Below are 17,909 nucleotides of genomic sequence, written 5' to 3'. Positions count from 1 at the left end.
ATGAATATTGAGTTCTTCTGGTAGCTGTCAGAACAATCGTTACTTAGTAATTCAGCCGAAGCAGAAGGTGGTAAATCTGGATCTTCCTACTGCCTCAGTGCGGAAGTCTTTTGGGAGTTTTGAGTGTCTGAGTGGGGAGCTACTTTGGAGGTTTATAGTCTGAACATGGAGATCAGGAGGGGGGAGATGTAGGTGTTGCCAGAGTCAATGGTTTTTTGTTTTGTTTTTTTTAAATGGAAAGAAAAAGGGATCGTGGGGAAGATGTGGGTGCACTGTCAGTTTAAAAAGAAAAGGGATTAGGGAAGCTATGGGTAACCATTGCAGATCAGTGTTTTTTTTTATTCATTTGTTTTTTTGTTTTTTTAAGAAAGAGAAATCAGGTGGGAAGGCATTGGGCTAGGGGAGGAGAGACTTATAAAAAACATGAGAGTGGGGAAAGAAGGGGAGCCTTTTTTATGTCTCTCTTAGTGTAGACCTGGCTGACTGGTGCCTGAAGTTTAGCCAGGGAGCCCCAGCAGCACTAAAGCTACCTGTTCACATTTTACTGGCTAGATTTAGGAAAATATTCTGCTGAAAACCTAACTGGTTAGATCCAACTGAATGTTCGACTAAAAGTAAATATTTACAATTAGCCAGATATGGATCTCTGTAGGGTTTAGAAATATGGGGGAAATCAAGGATAAGCCAGTCCATAGAGGTCTGCTTGGCACCCTTCCAATGTCTTATCTCTTCTAATGTTAATGACTACTAATTTAATTGACTGGGAAATAAAATGATTCTGTTTCTGGATGGCAACTAAAGCTTTGTTTATTTTTTTTTTCACTCAGTTGGCAAGCTTGTACAGAATTTCCAGTGAACTACACATGCGAGAATCCCCAACCCCATCCTGAGCAGGAAGTGGTAGATGCAGGCAGCCATTTTCTCCAATCCAAGGTTATTGTTGAATACTACCTCAGAGCATATATTATAGCTAAATATACCAGGAATGAAACTGGGAAGACTAGATGAGTCTAATGGTCCTTATCTGCTCTCATATTCTAAGAAATAAACTACTTTATCAGTGGAAAAGTAAACATAGTTGTGTTGCTTTTTTCATGCATTATTTACAGCTTTGTTGCTATACTTTTGAATGTGTCTATTACTACAAAGTTTAATGTATTTTGTGGTGGGGGAAAAAGCCTTCGGCATTAGCACGCAAAGTTTCATTCAGCCATGTACAATGCAATTTATCTTTGTCACAGGATATATATTGCATTTCAATTTATTTGTAGGAGTGCTGCATTCTAAATGGAAAAGTAACAGTTTAAGTGTTGGCCCCAAAATGCTATTTTTTTTCTTTAAAGAAAAAATATATCTGTCATTACAGCAAAGGTTCGCCACTTGAGAATACATGCATTTCTCTTTCGTAACAACAAGGCCACTACTTTGGAAAATGCCTTGGGGTTGCTAAAATGACTAAGGGTCAGATTTATGTTTTCCTATTTCTTTATATGGGGGGAAATGATTAGTACATGTACTCCTAAGTCATATAATGAATTGACAAAAAGCATGAAGGAAACTTAAATAGATTAGGGATCTTCAGCCTGGAGAAAAGACGGTTGAGAAGAGATATATAATAGAAGTTTATAAAAAGTCACGGCTTATCCCTGGGAGTGAGCAACAAGGAATGGATCTACTGTTTGGGATCTGCCAAATACTGCCCAGTGACCCGGATTAGCAACTGTCAGAGAAAGGATGTTGGGTTCAATGGACTTTTGTCTAACCCACCATGGCACTTCTTATGTTCTTAATGAATTACTACCTAAAATCTTTATAAGTTCCCTGTACGTACCCAGATCAGTCCAGGCTTCTGGGCTTATTCATCCCTGCCAGCAGATGGAGACAGAGAAAAGCCGAGCTGACACTGCTTGAAAACCCTGGTGCCACCTGCAGTAGCTCAGTATTTCTCTGTCTCCGCAGATGTCAGGTGCATAAACCTGCAGTTCCTTTTTTTCTTTACCCTTGCTTTAGATTTTTTCTCTTTTTGAGGGAGCCTTCCTCCCAGGGACGGGGTTCCTTTTAAAGGAACTTGTCTTGTTTGGTTGAGGGGGACCATTTAAGGTCCGATTTGGTACCGTGGGGTGTACATCTGGTGGTCCAGATCCCTCCCCTCACGAAGACGGCCATGCGGCTTACAGCCATTCTACGTTTCTGGCAGGAGATTCCCTCCTTGTTAAACATAAGCTGATTTGTGCTGGACAGCTCCTTTCAGCTTAGGAGGGAATCTCACTGTTTCTGTTTTATTTTTTTCAATTGTTTATTTCAAGCTTCGAGCGGTATGGGAGACTTTGTGCAGGTTGCGCGGTTTGGGGGCAGTGGTCCCAGTACCATCTCGAGAACGGGGCAAGGGTCAATATTCCATCTATTTCTTGGTCCCGAAAAAGGAGGGACTGTTTCGACTCATTTTGGATCTCAAATCGGTCAATAGTTCCTAGCGGCCTGCGCCCGCATTGAATGAGCTCGCAAACCGACAGGAACTGGATGGCCCTTGAGTATATACGCTGACCCAATAGCCTTCTTAAGCCACCTAGCAATCGTTGCCTTGGAGGCCTTGGTACCCTTCTTTGGACCGCTCCATAACACAAAAAGATGATCCGACCTTCGAAACTCATTAGTAACCTTGAGATAGCGAAGCCAGGTTCTACGGTCATCCAACAGTTTAAGTTCCCTAGCATGCTGCAAGGAAGAATCCAAATCTGCAAATGCTGGAAGCTCAATAGTCTGATTAACATGAAAGGCTGAGACCACCTTTGGGACAAAGGTGAACAACCTTCTGAACTGACAAACGGCAGCCTTCAATGATTTCTCCCAAATTAACCAATCGTTGAGATAAGGGTGTACTAATACCCCTTTGCGTCAGAAAGCTGCTGCCACCACCATCATCACCTTGGTGAACGTGCAAGGAGCTGTCTCTAGGCCGAACGGCAACACCTGGAATTGGAAATGTTGACCCAGTACCGCAAAGCGTAGAAACCGCTGATGCTCTGGACGGATTGGGATATGTAAGTATGCTTCTGTCAGATCCAGGGAGGCCAAAAACTCCCCAGAGCGGACCGCCACAATGACCGACCGTAGCGTTTCCATTCAAAACTGTGGGTTTGGAGAGGAACACAGCCAGCACGATGCGGCGAATAGAGAACTTTAGTCCACGGCAGATATGAAGAACAATTTTTAAAACTTTTGGCGAGGTTAGAATTCTTCAAGGTTGGTGAAGATTAGAAAATATATTCCCCTGAAGAAAGATTAACATCTGAAACACGAATCGTTTGTGTCGGAATTGGATTTCAAACGCTTGAGGACTCACCAACACTACAGGGAAGTCTACTATGCTCCCGCCTTAAGCTAATTGGGCAACTTTATAAGATTACATCAGGTCCTTTCTAGAGGAAAGGTAAACATTTATACCCCCGTGGATGTTTTTGAATTGTTTTGGGATTACAATTTCAATTCACAAAAAATTTTTTTTTTTTAAAGTTTCTGTTCTATTGGAGGTGGTGGTGGTTGATGATTATAACCAATTATACATTGGTGCGGAGTCACTTACACTATATATGAAACTTCCACCCTCTCCATAAAAATATTTTTTTAAATAAAAATTTTTTAAAATATTTTTTCACTTGTTTTTTAGCCAATATCCCAGAAGGCAGTGACTTCAATACATGGGCTAGCATATAAATGCATCATGTATGTCTTGCCCATGATAGGCATGATGCATTTGTCTTGGGGAAGACCACAACATCTTGGAGTGTCCATGTATGGAAGCATGACTCCTAGAAAATGACATTCTCATTGAGAGCTGACAGAAAAGCTCTTTAGAGAGATGAATCCATATCATTGGCATTGAATCCAGCCCATCTGCATTGAAGGTATTGGCATCAAGGGATACCAGGAGCCTCACCAACTGCTGGCTGAGCATTGACATCAGGAGAGCATAGATTCTTCTTGACATCAAGGACCCATAATGGCCAGAGAGATAGGCCATCGTTCTGCTTCTTCAGATCCTGCATAAAGGAGCTCCAATGATGTGCATTGAGCAAAGGCCAAGAAACATTGATGTTAGTCTCTGTCAGTGTCTAATGCTGAGAATGGGGAAATTTTGGCTGTTGCTTTGAATCCTATGATGCATTCCCATAGAGAGGACAGCTTGCCCTTGCATGATTCTCGGGAATCACATCAGACTCCATAGGCCCAGATGCTAGCCACCAACCTTCCTCAGGTGACCAAGGAAGATATGGCTTCTCTTCCTTCTTCCCAAGTGGTCTTGGCATCATCAATTTTTGAGAGGAGTTTGGACAGAAGGATCCATGAAACATTGGATTAAAAGATGGTGGGCATCGATGCATCAGCATAAACAGCATCAGAAGCTTTACACGCAGAGGTCAAACCTCTGCCAGAGACTTAGAGCATCTGGAAGAGGAGTCCCAATACTGGTTCCCAGAGGGGCATCAACATGGGATGATACTGAACCAATGTTAATTTCCAGTACATCATGTGAGGAAGCTTCTCTGAGGCACTGACGTTTGCTGGAATCTAGATCCAAACAGGTCATAACTTTCCTCATGGAAGCCTTATTTACTAGCCAGATACAAGCTCTGTCCACACTGCCAATCTACCATTCTGGCTTGGACTGAATGTTCCTGAGAGTATGGTTATACATCTGGGGACTTCATTGATCAGGAGGTATTTTTAGGTCTCTTCTTGAACCCCTCCCTATCACAGGAAAGGAAAATATCTCCTCCAGAACATCTCTCCTTTGCAACAATTTGCAGAAGGTGGAGAAGTTCAAGGCCAAAATGCTTGATATCCTCCAGTTCATGGATCCCCCAAGGATTTCATGGCAGTTCCTATCCATGGCTTCTCTTCCTTCTTGAGGTTTTTGCATAAGAAGTTAAATAATGTTCTCGTATTGTCTGATCAACAATTAATGTCTGAGTAGGCATGCCTGGTTTATACAGTAGGAAACAGCATATAATGAGTAGGAAGATTATTGTATCCCATATACTAATTGTGTATACATAAAAAATGTGAAAAATGAGTAGGTCTAGGAATAAGACTTTTTCCTTATATCATCTTTAGGTTGATCCTCAAATGGTTCTGCATGCTTCAGTTAGCATGGAGATAAAGAGCAGAAAGGCAGGTGTGCTACCTCGGAAGAAAGATCAGCAGGATCCGACGGCAGCATCAGCATGGCCTCTGACTAATGTGTGGCTGATCACAAAGGTATTAAGAGTACTGGGTTAATGGGAAATGCTAAAGTTGGGTATACTTCTCAGTGCTGGCATTTGCCATTGTAAACTGAGAGAGAACTTTAAAAGACAATGGAAAGGTGTAAATCCAAAAGGAAAATGTAATAGATTTATCATTTCTGTAGTGGTTACTGGACATATGCAGCGCTGTACAAATACACATAGGAGACATTCCCTGCTCCATGGAGTTTACAATCTATTTGAGATAAAATAGGGAATTGAATTTATTATGGAAATTAGTTAAAACCAACAAGGAGAACCAGCAGTTAAGATTTAAAAGACCGACATGGGTTTCAGGTTCGGTTTCAACAAGGCCAGAGAGAGAGGGAGCATGACACACCTAATCAGGAAGTCTATTCCAGGTGTAGGACACAACAAGATAGAAAGCAGAATCATCAAACTCATGTCCTGAAGGGTCACAGACACTCACTGCATGTTACTGCATCTCAAGAATAGGTACTGGGGAATCTTCTGAAGACCGGGATCTGTTTGCTGCCCCCAAAGGTCAGAGTTTGACTACTCTGCCTTGATGCACGCTTAATTTCCAATTCTAAAAGAACGCATTTATCTTCTGTCCCTTTAGAAAATGAAAGGAGAGTTATGTTTGATAAGCCAATTCGTATTCTTGATATTGGAGAATGGCTATAATGCAGTCTTAGGAAGCTGTGATTGAAGCAGTTTTTGGTGGTCCTTTAAAAGTTAGACAAGCCTATTAAGAGTCCATTTACATAAGAACATAAGAAAATGCCATACTGGGTCAGACCAAGGGTCCATCAGGCCCAGCATCCTGTTTCCAACAGTGGCCAATCCAGGCCATAAGAACCTGGCAAGTATCCAAAAACCAAGTCTATTCCATGTTACCATTGCTAATGGCAGTGGCTATTCTCTAAGTGAACCAATTTGGCTACTAAACTGCACAAGCAGTAATGGGCAAACTGGGATTTACACATGTAAATGGACTTTTGAAAATTGTGACGATATATGCTATTGAATTGTTAATAGATTTTATGCACATAAGCAAACTTTAAGCATGTAAATGGGCTTTTGAAAATTGCTAGATTATATGCTACTTTTACACTCATTAATCCTTTTGAAAATTATTCCCAAAGGCTTGGTAGACCGTTAACAAATCTACTTTTATTTCAACTTTCAACACTCCTAATAACAAATCTTCACTAGTGTGTACTGTGCTGTGTACATACCTGTAACGGTGTATCTTAAACTGTCCCCACCCCAAGTTTGCACTGATATAAATAGTTAACTGACACATTCTTCTTGTTGAGTCTCTCTCGCTTTCTCTCTCTCTCTGTTTTATGTGTGTAAATCCTTTTGAAAATTACTCTCATACTATATAATCAGTAAAAATAAGTGTACAATAATACATTCATAATTAAAATAAACAGAACAAGACAGGAAAAAAGGACAGTGTATGAGAATAATGTCCTCTAAAGGCAATTAGGCAGGTAAAAAGCATTTTGCTCATGTAAATCAATAGTCTTAAACTTGAACTCTCCCAGTGTCTGGAAGAATAAACACATTCTTCCGTACTGTGCATAATTTATTGAGGTGTTCCCAGAAGGGAAACATGTTTCAGTTGGGGGAGAAAAATAATGCACATAGATTGAAATTTTAAACCTACACAAATTATTTTACATTCAAAAAAGTTTCAAATGTGATCTGAAAACATGGCTCTTTAGAAAAGTCTGTAATCTAACATAAAAGCCAACAAACTGATAACATGACTATCAGACCTCTAAACAATATTAGTAAACTGTGTGGGAGGCACACGCAGGGGGGGGGGGGATTTTAGTAAATTATGCGAGGCAACAAAATCGGCCTTCCCCCATTCCCTCCCAGTCCACTCCAATTAACGAGCGGACTGGAAGGGAACTTCCCTTCCCCCCCCTACCTAAACTTCCTCCCTCTTCCCCTCCCCACCCCCTAAACCCTTCCTAGCTATCCTTTTTTTTTGTTTTGTTTTTTTAACTTACTTCAGGGCCGGAGCTGAAGTAAGTTGCGCGCCCCAGCCAGCTGCTGGCATGTGAGTCATCGGGACAGTGTACAACGGCGCTGTCCCGGCCCACTTCGCCCCCTGGTCCACCTCTTCGGAGAGGCCTGGCACTTGTGCGCATACCAGGATTTATGCGCATGGCCGGGCCTGTTTTAAAATGCGCATGGTGTGCGCAAGGCTCAGCCGCATGCGTAAATCCCCAGTTTTATGTGCTCAGGCCTTTTTAAATCCTGGCTTAAGTGTAATGGTCTAGAGCATGAACATGGCACATAGGACAATGAAATGAAATAGCACCTTAATTAACACATACTTGATAATGTTGTGTTGACCTAGAATTAGTATTTATAATTGTAAAAAACTTGATAATGCACGAAACTAGATAATGTGTAAATATGACCTCGACTACATATTAACTGTTTGTATTAAAACCAGAACGTAAAATGGGAATATTGACCCAGAAACCGAATGATAACTTTGTAAACCATTATAATCTTATTTTGGAACGACAGTTTATAAAATACCAAAATAAATAAAAAAATAAATATTTGCACAAAACACAGGTGCAAGTATTCGTGGGTCAGCTTTCAATGTGAAAGTAAATGCGTACATTGGCTTTGAAACTTGGCACAATGTCTGCAAGTGAAGTCTCCATGGACTTTTTCCCAGAGTTGAAATTTTGAGAAATGCCACTTTATGGCATACTAATGGACTTCAATGAGAGACCTTCGAATTATTGTGATAAAGGCAAAGACACTTGGGTGCAACTCTTTTATAACACAATCCTACATAGAAACATGGAAATGACGGCAGAAGAAGACCAAACAGCCCATCTAGTCTGCCCAGCAAGCTTTCACACTTGTTTATTTCTCATACTTATCTGTTACTCTTGGCCCTTAGTAACCTTATGGTTCTATTTCCCTTCCACCCCGCCATTAATGTAGAGAGCAGAGCTGGAGCTGCATCTAAGTGAAGTATCTTGCTTAATTGGTTAGGGGCAGTAACCGCCGCAATAAGAAAGCTACTCCCATGCTTATTTGTTTACCCAGCCTGTGCAATTCAGTCCTTGTTGGTTGTTGTCTGAATATAAATCCACTTTTCTTCATTCCCCCTGCCATTGAAGCAGAGAGCTACGCTGGATATGCATTGAAAGTGAAGTATCAGGTTTAATTGATTCGGGGTAGTAACTGCCATAACAAGCAAGTTACACCCATACTTATTTGTTTACGCAGACTATGTAATTCAGTCCTTGTTGGTTGTTGTCTGAATATAAATCATCTTTTCTTCATTCCACCCTGCCGTTGAAGCAGAGAGCTATGCTGGATATGCGTTGAAAGTGAAGTGTCAGGCTTATTTGGTTTGGGGTAATAACTGCTGTAACAAGCAAGCTACTCCCCGCTTTTTTGTGATTGCATATCCTTTTTTCCACATTTCCTCTTGCCGTTGAAGCATAGAGCAATGTTGGAGTCGCATTAACGGTGTGTATGTTTATTGAATACGGGCATTATCTCCAGGCAGTAGCCGCCATTCCCGCAAGCCTCCCACTCTTCATTCACATCCTCTAGACTTCATGGATCCACAGTGATTACCCCACACCCCTTTGAAATCCTTCACAGTTTTGGTCTTCACCACTTCCTCTGGAAGGGCGTTCCAGGCAGACTGATCAGACTGATGACACAGGTCTGCAAAGAAGCTGATATAATGTGCAATGCAAATCATCCTAAAGGGGCATTCATTCCTGCTAGAGTTAACCCTGCCCCTAGGGGCTATCTGAGTCCGAATCATCCCCGATGCAGCCAGTCTGGGGGATGGAAAGCCTGAGCTGGAAATCCGACCCAGTTCCTTCTACATGGCATTGTACAGCAGTGCCACAGAGCAGCGGACCAGCCCTAATGGGTTCTTTTTAATGGGCTGGATTAGAAATTTCATACTGGAAAGTATTTTACAAGGAAAGATGTCGCATGCTTGTCTTCCTTCTGTTTGTGTGTAGTCATTGAATGAGCCTTGGTAATTTAGTGAATGTACTGATAAGTACCACTGCTTGCAAACTCTTCTATCAATATCACTCTATTTGGCATGAATCCTTATTCTTTATTAAAGTATTTTCTGTTCAAAAAATGGGTCATTTGCTACTGGGCATATTGCCACAGGATAGCTAATTTCTGCTTGTGACATTGTAAGCCTCCATGTTTTCATTGGCTTTCTCTGGCATCATGTGATATATCACACCGTGAATGAGAAAATTATAGATGCCTTTTTGTTTGTCAAGATGCTGTAGACATTCAAGCCCTCCATTGTCATCATGATGAAGTTTAATGCATCTACTCTAGGATTTTTGCAGATCACGTATTGCAGTGTGACACAAGGCTGTGTGTGTGTATGTCTTCTCCAGAACATTCACATACTACACAGCTGGTGACATTGTGTTACACACCAGCATTCCAACATATTCTTACTCATGAAATGTCAGATGACAATTTTCTTCTTTCTTGGAATCTACAAGTTATTAACCATTTAAAAGTACATAATACCTACCATCTTATCAGTGCAAATGAGAGGTTAAAAACATGCAGGTTCAGATTTCCACATTTACCTTCACCAGCTGCGTGGGTGATCTGAAAATAGTGATTCATTCGCTTCTAAAACAGTTCTAAGCTCTTTTGTATCCGATGTATATTTCCAGCTTTAAAAGCCCTTCATTAATGCTGTTCGGGGTAAATCTTCTTGCACTTTCCTGAGGCAAGGAGAAATCAATTTAAAAAAGCAAAGGAATGCCAGAAGTTGCCATTATTTATTTGCTTTTTTTTTTTTTTTAAATGTAATTCATTTATAAAACCCCCAACGTATTTGTATTGCATAAATATAATTTCTAATTCTGGATTCTGTCACAGTGCATTTATTTAAATTTGTAAGAAACAGCCTGAGAACCATTTTCTTTGTGAGTTATATTGCTCTAGCTGTAATAGAAACTGCAGGAATCCTTTTGAATTACAATAAGGCCAAACATAATTTTCCAAAAGCCTGAGAATTTGAAAATCCACAATATTGTACTGACCCTCTGAGGATGTGTGCTAGACTAGCAGCCCGGTTCGTGCATAGCAACATGGCACCAGTCAGCACCATCCATCGGTACAGCCCAGTGCATCACCATCTGATTGAAAGAATGCCTCCAGGAACGCCAAAATTCCCTGGCAGGAAGAGGTCGGGAAGAAAATAGGGGGGAAAGAAGGATTGCAAATGGAAATTTGAGTGCGTGGCTAACCAAGGTGGGCGAATTTCAACTGGGCAAACTGGATGAGCCTTTTGTGTCTTTATGTACTGTCATTTACTATGTCACTCTGCTACTTCCTCCGAGCTGACCCCAACAGGAATATTACAGCAGTCACACAGTTTGCATTAGAATAGATTGTGCTGTGCCTATGTGTGGGCGTTCATCCATCTTGCCATAATAGATTTCTTGGAAGAATTCTTCAAGAAATGTCTTTGCCAATTTAGAATGTGTACATGCACGTTAAAAACCCAATGACATCATTACACTGTTGGTTAGGTTTAAAGAAGCCCCGAGATCCATCGCATGCAGCCTTCTGATTGCTTATAGAATAAAGTTCAGCACTCACTGATTTTGCAATAAAAATAAGGTATTGGACACGGACGTTGTTTCAGAGGATTGTCTTGTAAAAAGATTAACCAGTGTTGCTATAGAGTAAAGCTTTAAATTGGCTCAGAGAATATGGATTTTGTTGTAAGCTTTGCAGGTCATTGAACTTTTTTTTTCCCTGTGCATACACATTTGAAATAAAACTCTGTTATCTGTATGACAAGTGACACGTTATGGACCCCAAATCATCGCACTGTGAATTATGTACCAAAAAAAGAACCTGTGGAGTTATGAAGGCTTGGTTCTGTTCTGCACTGAACTGTAAAATGCCTTCCTTCTTATAAACAAGATCACTGCCTCTGAATAAGGCTTGCTGACTTGGCTCTCTAGGACTGTTAATGTCCTGACTTATCCAGGCATACTGACCTCACTATTATGACACAGAGCTTCATTCTCTGGTTCTTTTCACTTGTTCAGTCCTTTTGTTGTTGTTGTTGTTCATTCATTGGCAGACTGGAATGATCTTAAGTCGAACCATGCCGCAGATCTGTCTAGCTGCTGGTCATCCGGTCACATTTAACAGCGATGATGGAACATCCCTAGGAGGACGTAAGCTAATATTGCAGAAAAGGTAATATTTCTGGGGACTGAGTCCAGCTTTTTAAGAGGCCTTTATTCCCCTCCAAAAAAAAAAAACAAAACAAAACCCTGTTGCTAAAAGTAATTCACTAGTTCAGACTTTAACATGAATCAAGTCCTGATCTGCAGGTGCAGTAAAATGTGCCTATTCTACTTAATGCTTAATAAAGGTTTGTGTCATTACTCTTAGTGCTACTGCTACGCAAAAGCTGTGTTAGAAAGTGTGACAGATGATCTCATATGTACATTCATGATTTCATTGCTTTCAGTTTGTAGTGCAAGCTCCAATTTGCAGACTCCGTGCCAGGCAGGTCAGTTCTAGAGTGCTTCCCTGTTTGGTATTGCATCTGTATTCTTGCACGGAATCGTCTGTAAAAGTTAGCTCGTACAATATTTTGCACTTGAAGTTTTTCTAGCTGCTTTTCAGACTGTTGTGTTGGCAATGTGGGCTCACGGATGAAATGATGTGTTGACTTTCAGTTGTACAAAATAGTAGTGACAAAGAAGGAGGCAGTTGTTTGTAAGTCAGTGGCTTGCTACAGGAAATTATATATCCAGTGCTGCTAACAGAGCCTTTGTCACTTTTAGCACCTTCTTGTCATGAAGTTAGTAAAGACTCACTAGGGCGTGTCTGTCTGTGATTGCCAATTGCAGACAAACTCCTGGAAAGCTTCATATTTTTAGTCTCAGAAAGCTTTTAAAAAGCTGTCTGACAAGTCCTGGGAGCCACTTAACACTGTGCTGACGCTTCCATATTTAGGTAAAGTCAACTGTTGCATAATTCCCAGAGTACGAAGACTTTTTTTTTTTTTTAATATCTAGAGATATTGTAGAGAATATAGAAATAAAAATCTCTGTAGCATCCCTGATCAAAGAATTCATCACAGCCTCTCTTTGCCAATTACAGCTTGAATTGCTATTGAATGATGAGACATTTGCAGTTTTCTCACTGAACACCGATACCGTAAATGTAATAATATGTTACTTTCTGAAGAAAACAAGAGGAAATTAGTCTGTCCTTTCATTTCAGAGACAGAAGCAGTCTTCACCAACAGTGGGGTTTTGGAAATGAAGGTTTTATTTATTCCAAGGTTTGTCCTCTTAACATATATTTTATTGTTTTGTTTACAACAGATTTTTATTGGTTAATATTAGCAAATGCCATATTTGAACTAAAGTTCTTTTGTATATCATTCTATACAACCCTTTCTATTGTTTGTACATTCATATTATTTTTTTAATTACTAAATTCCCAAGTTATTGTTTTGGGTTTATTATTCTGTTTTTATACTACATTGCATTGACTTCTGATTTAACCATGGTAAAAGATTTTTTTTTAAATGCAAGATATAAATGATTCTGTACAATTAGAGCTATTAGGTCATTTATTACTGCCCAAAATGATCTCACCCAATGGGACGATTTAGCAAAATTTTGCTTTAATTCAAAAATTTCTCCGGATGCAGTGTGATCTCATTTTTAAAATGGAAAAATATGAGGATTCAATTAATGAGTTTCAGGGAAGGAGAAATCAAATAGTCTAGTAAGATTTCTGTATGATTTACAACATGAAATGTATTACCTCTAGGCTACTGTATATATCTTAGTGCCTAATACATTACAGAGGATATATATGAGCTGGGCCCTGGCTGATTTATCTGGGTTTAAGCCCCCACTACTCTGCCACACCGCTTGGTCTCTCCTCAACCTATTGATTTAGATATGGGCTGTAGTTAAGCGGACAGCTTGGCTCTTCTTTGACCTGCTCACTAACGCACAGCCCCCTACTACCACCATCAGAGAAGGGTGCAGGGTGTCGAGTAGTTTGTGTGAAGCAACTTGAGGAGAAGAACAGTGGTGGCTGGGGGATCCTTCCCACTGCTGGCAGATGCATCAAACATGGTGGCAAGAGGGGAGTGCAGTGCAGTGGGGCAGACTGGAAGACTAACAGTCCATTTTAAGCCAATCTCCAGCTGCCTCGCTCTTTTCCCCAACCATTGGAGGTTGAAGCTTCCCATCCACCTCACCCTGGGGCATGGAAATTTTCCTTTAGATTTCTTAATTTTACTAATTTCAGCAATAGATTTATAAGATAAGTAAATCAGGAAAATTCCCCAGGTTAAAATAATAATAATAATAAAAAAAAAAAGTCACCAACAGCATGAGTAATGGTTATCTCATCCTGCAAGCTTTCCAGGAGTACCAATAGATCTAAACTATCTGGAGATGAAATAATATCCCCCCCCCCCCCCCCTCCCCCTTCAGCAGGGTTCACGTCACACTTGCCAGAAGGTAGATAAAGCATGTTCAATATGCCAGGCACCCTCTCCTCCAATATATTGATAACTTCTTTCCGGTATCTCTTCATAAGTTCCTGAGGGCCTAAAAGTCTATGTCGAAGGAAGTTTATTAATTGAAGATTCCTTGCGCTGGTTGAATTCTCCAAATCTGCTATTTAGTTGTATAATGCCAAATTATCTTTCATCAGAGCAACACTTGAGGTCTGTAAACAGCAAGCTGGTTCCCAATGGAGAATACTTCCCCCACAAGTGGCTCCAAATTCTGGTCTTGAATGGTTAATTTGGAAGCTACTTCCACAGTAAAACTGCACAATTTGGATGCAGCAGGAAATGTATTTTCCCTCTTCGTCACCACACTCCATATGTCCTCCAGTGTCATTTTCCTCGCAGGGCTAGGCGAATAATTGATCCCTTCAGACGCCATTGCCATGGGAATCTTGACTGCTGTCACTGCCGAAATACAAAGGCAAAGAACAGCTTTGCTCCCTGTACAGTCACTCGCAGCCAACCCTTGGTGAAGAAGACTCCATCTCATGCCGCTGATTCATGCCCGCAGTCTCATCTCCTCTATGGCTGCCAAAGGCACGGCTAGCTCCCGCTCTAGGCTGCCCTGGGGGAGAGAGGCAGAGAAGCAGCCTCCAAACCTAGAGGTGGAATGCTCAGGAGCTATCTCCCAGCCCCGGAAGCGTTTTCCTCCTGACACGATGCTCTGGTATTGACGAAGTCGTCAATCGGGCACACGACTGGCTGCAAAGGCTGCAGCAGGTGCGTCTTTAGCCTTCCTTGCCCCCTCTCATGCGGTCATCTTTGCCGCTCCTATTTCAGGGAAAAATATATCTAGCTGGGAACTCTTGGCCCCACATTATGGACAGGCACAGTCTTGATTCCCAGGTCTCAACATTTTTTGTTAACTTAAATGTAATAGAAAAGCAGGATCCATCTAAATGTGACAGAGCAGTATGCTGTACTTTTCCTCCTTCCCCACCCCTTCCTTTTCTTTTTATTTGTCAGCAGTTTACATCTTTGAAAACAAACACTGCTGATATAATCCAAGACAATTGCATTTTCAAGCAACATCATCCATAATTCACTCTGTATTGACCCTTTGTAGAGAGCAGAGATCTCCAAAGCCGGTCATATGTTTAGTGATTTAGTTCAATAAAACGTTTTCACCTACAATTTGTTTAACAATTATTTTTATGTATCTAATGTACTAGCACAGCAACAAAATTTCTTTATTCAAAGGAATACTGAAACTATTATTATTAATTTATGAATACTTTTCTTGTTTTCACAGTACCTTTTATGACATTGCCGGCCAACATCTTCTCTTTCCTTAATTCATATTGTATGAATTGTAACCCCTGATATTACCTCTTCATTACTCTTCTGCTCCTGTCTTTTCCTATAGGCATACCCTGAGCTTGTTCTGACCTTCCTAGAGGAGCTAAATGTGAAGGAGGTGACCCAGAAGCAACACTGCATTCGCCAAGGGGCCTGGAGCACTGCTAATCAGGAAGCACACGGTGCCGCGTCAGGAGAGGTCAGTGTATTAGAAGCAGGCGGTACTCCCCACATTCAAAAGCACATTCTAACCTACTCTCTGGCAATCCCAATGGAGTAATAAAAACGTAACCCCAGCTCAACTAAAGGAACTAAATATAAAATCAATTGCAAATATATCATCTAAACATATGGAGGCCAATATTTTGTCACTGTCCGACTGAGCAAGTTAGGCTGGATAAACATAACCCAAGTGAGAGAAAGGGCCTTATCACTAGCAGGCCCCATACTTTGGAACGCAATGCCCCTAGAGATCAGATTGCAAAGAGATCTCAAAACATTTAAGAAAAGTTTAAAAACATGGCTTTTCAAAGAAGCATCTTATAAAGAGACGGGAGAATAGAAAATATGTAGAAACAGGCAGAAGAATGCCGGCGCACAGTGCTTAGGATTGTACAGTAGAGTGGTCCACGAACTCTACATCACTATAAACATAATTGTAACACTATGAATAGTGAATTTTACCCGTGAACAGTACCTTCCTGGTACAATTGGTCATGACCTACTCCACTAAACAATCGATTGTCTTTAATGATATATTGTAACCGAACCTTAGCGGCACCTGTTAGAATGTACTAATGTACGCCCTCACCTACCTTAATTTATGCGCCTACATGTAAACCATTTCAATGATATATAACTTAGCGACGGTATAGAAAAGATTTTAAATAAATAAATAATCAGCTAACTTGGCTGAAATATTCAGCATTGCAGCTGCGCCATGGATTGTGCTCCGCTATCTTATAGTTAAGTATATCCAGCTAACTGTGAAATGGCCAAACAACTGTCCGAGACTTTTTTGGCTAAGTAGGCCAGATAAGGCTGAAAATGAGCCAGGTAAGTAGCTCTGCCCCACACCCACCCCAAAACCCACTCCTCACTTAGGCCTAGATTCATCATTCCACTTTAAATATAGCAAAATGAAGAGATGTGGTCAGTAAAGGGGCGGGGAGTGTGTGGTGGTGCGATGGTCTGAGCCCGCCACAGTTGTGGCCACAGCACACACTGTCGCCCCTCCCCCCCCCCCCCCCCCCAATAGCGCCCCTGGAATAGGTGTAGTTATTTCTGGCAGCCGGGCCCAAAGGTTTTTAAATCCCACCCAAACCTCTCCCCTCATTTTAAATGTTATCATCGCGATGCGTTAAGGCCCTAATGCTCAGTGATAATGGCCCATCGCGTTTTGAAAAAATGACCCTGTCAGCCAGCTAGTTGGATAAACAACTGGCAATCACCTAGTGCGGCCAAATGATTAAACCGCGCCACTTAGCCACCTAAGTCACAGAACTTAACCGACTAAGTGGTGCTGAATGCTGACCCCCCAAAGCTAATTTATAAAACTTATTTTTCCATAAACACAGAATATTAGAGAGAAGCTTTATAAATGAGGCTCATTGAACTTTACTTTCAGAAGAATTTTTCATAGAGAGAGCATAGGAAGAGCTTTTGAATACCGAGCCTATAGTATAGCACACTAAAAAAAATAAATAAATATATATATATATATATATGTATGTAAGTATGTATGTATATATATATATATATATATATATACATACACACACACACATATATATATATATATAGACAGCCAAAATACACTCTAAAAAGAGTAGGACAAAAGCACTTATGGGATAAAGTATCTTCAGTGCAAATTAAAAGTGAATCTGATATTAAATCTTTATTCATGTACATATACACAATGGGGCGGATTTTAAAAGGAGCGCGAATAGGCCTACTTTTGTTTGCGCTCAGGCGCAAACAAAAGTACGCTGGATTTTAGTAGATACGCGCGGAGCCGCGCGTATCTACTAAAAAACCTGGATCGGCGCGCGCAAGGCTATGGATTTTGTATAGCCGGCGCGCGCCGAGCCGCGCAGCCTACCCCCGTTCCCTCCGAGGCCGCTCCGAAATCGGAGCGGCCTCGGAGGGAATCCTCTAACACCCTCCCCTCACCTTCCCCTCCCTTCCTCTACCTAACCCACCCGCCCGGCCCTGTCTATACCCCCCCCTTACCTTTGTTGGGGGATTTACGCTTCCCAGAGGGAGGCGTAAATCCCCGCGCGCCAGCGGGCCTCCTGTGCGCCGGGCCGCGACCTGGGGGCGGGTACGGAGGGCGTAGCCACGCCCGGACAGGGCGGTCCGGGCGTGGCTACGGCCCGGACCGCCCCGGGCCGTAGCCACGCCCCCGTACCCGTCCCCAAAACGCTGCCGACACGCCCCGAAAACGCCGCGACGACCGGGACCGCCCCCGACACGCCCCCTCCGAAAACCCCGGGACTTACGCGAGTCCCGGGGCTCTGCGCGCGCCGGTAGGCCTATGTAAAATAGGCTTACCGGCGAGCAGGGCTCTGAAAATCCGCCCCAATTAAAATATTCGTACTCTCTCACAGTAAAGAATAATATAAAACTGATACAAATCTGCACTAATGACCCCTAAGGCTACATATACAAACAATAACTAAATTAAATAGGATTGATAGTTGAAAAATAGTGTCTCTCAAAGCAAGATTGCAATG

General features: G+C 41.6%; 1 protein-coding gene across 3 annotated transcripts in view; it reads left to right on the top strand.

The window, feature by feature from the left end:
* DCDC1 (doublecortin domain containing 1) overlaps nucleotides 1-17,909 on the top strand; it is a 351,456-nt gene that overhangs the window by 236,407 nt on the left and 97,140 nt on the right. For all 3 annotated transcript variants that reach the window (XM_029583130.1, XM_029583129.1, XM_029583131.1), the window contains 5 exons: nucleotides 828-933; nucleotides 5,116-5,259; nucleotides 11,404-11,522; nucleotides 12,561-12,621; nucleotides 15,242-15,373. In XM_029583130.1, coding sequence (XP_029438990.1) covers nucleotides 828-933; nucleotides 5,116-5,259; nucleotides 11,404-11,522; nucleotides 12,561-12,621; nucleotides 15,242-15,373 — 562 coding nt within the window. The remainder of the gene's footprint in view (nucleotides 1-827; nucleotides 934-5,115; nucleotides 5,260-11,403; nucleotides 11,523-12,560; nucleotides 12,622-15,241; nucleotides 15,374-17,909) is intronic.

Source organism: Rhinatrema bivittatum, chromosome 17 (assembly GCF_901001135.1).
Source record: "Rhinatrema bivittatum chromosome 17, aRhiBiv1.1, whole genome shotgun sequence".
Classification (NCBI taxonomy): Eukaryota; Metazoa; Chordata; class Amphibia; order Gymnophiona; family Rhinatrematidae; genus Rhinatrema; species Rhinatrema bivittatum.
Note: the sequence above shows the minus strand (reverse complement) of the source record. Positions and strands in the feature narration are given on the sequence as shown.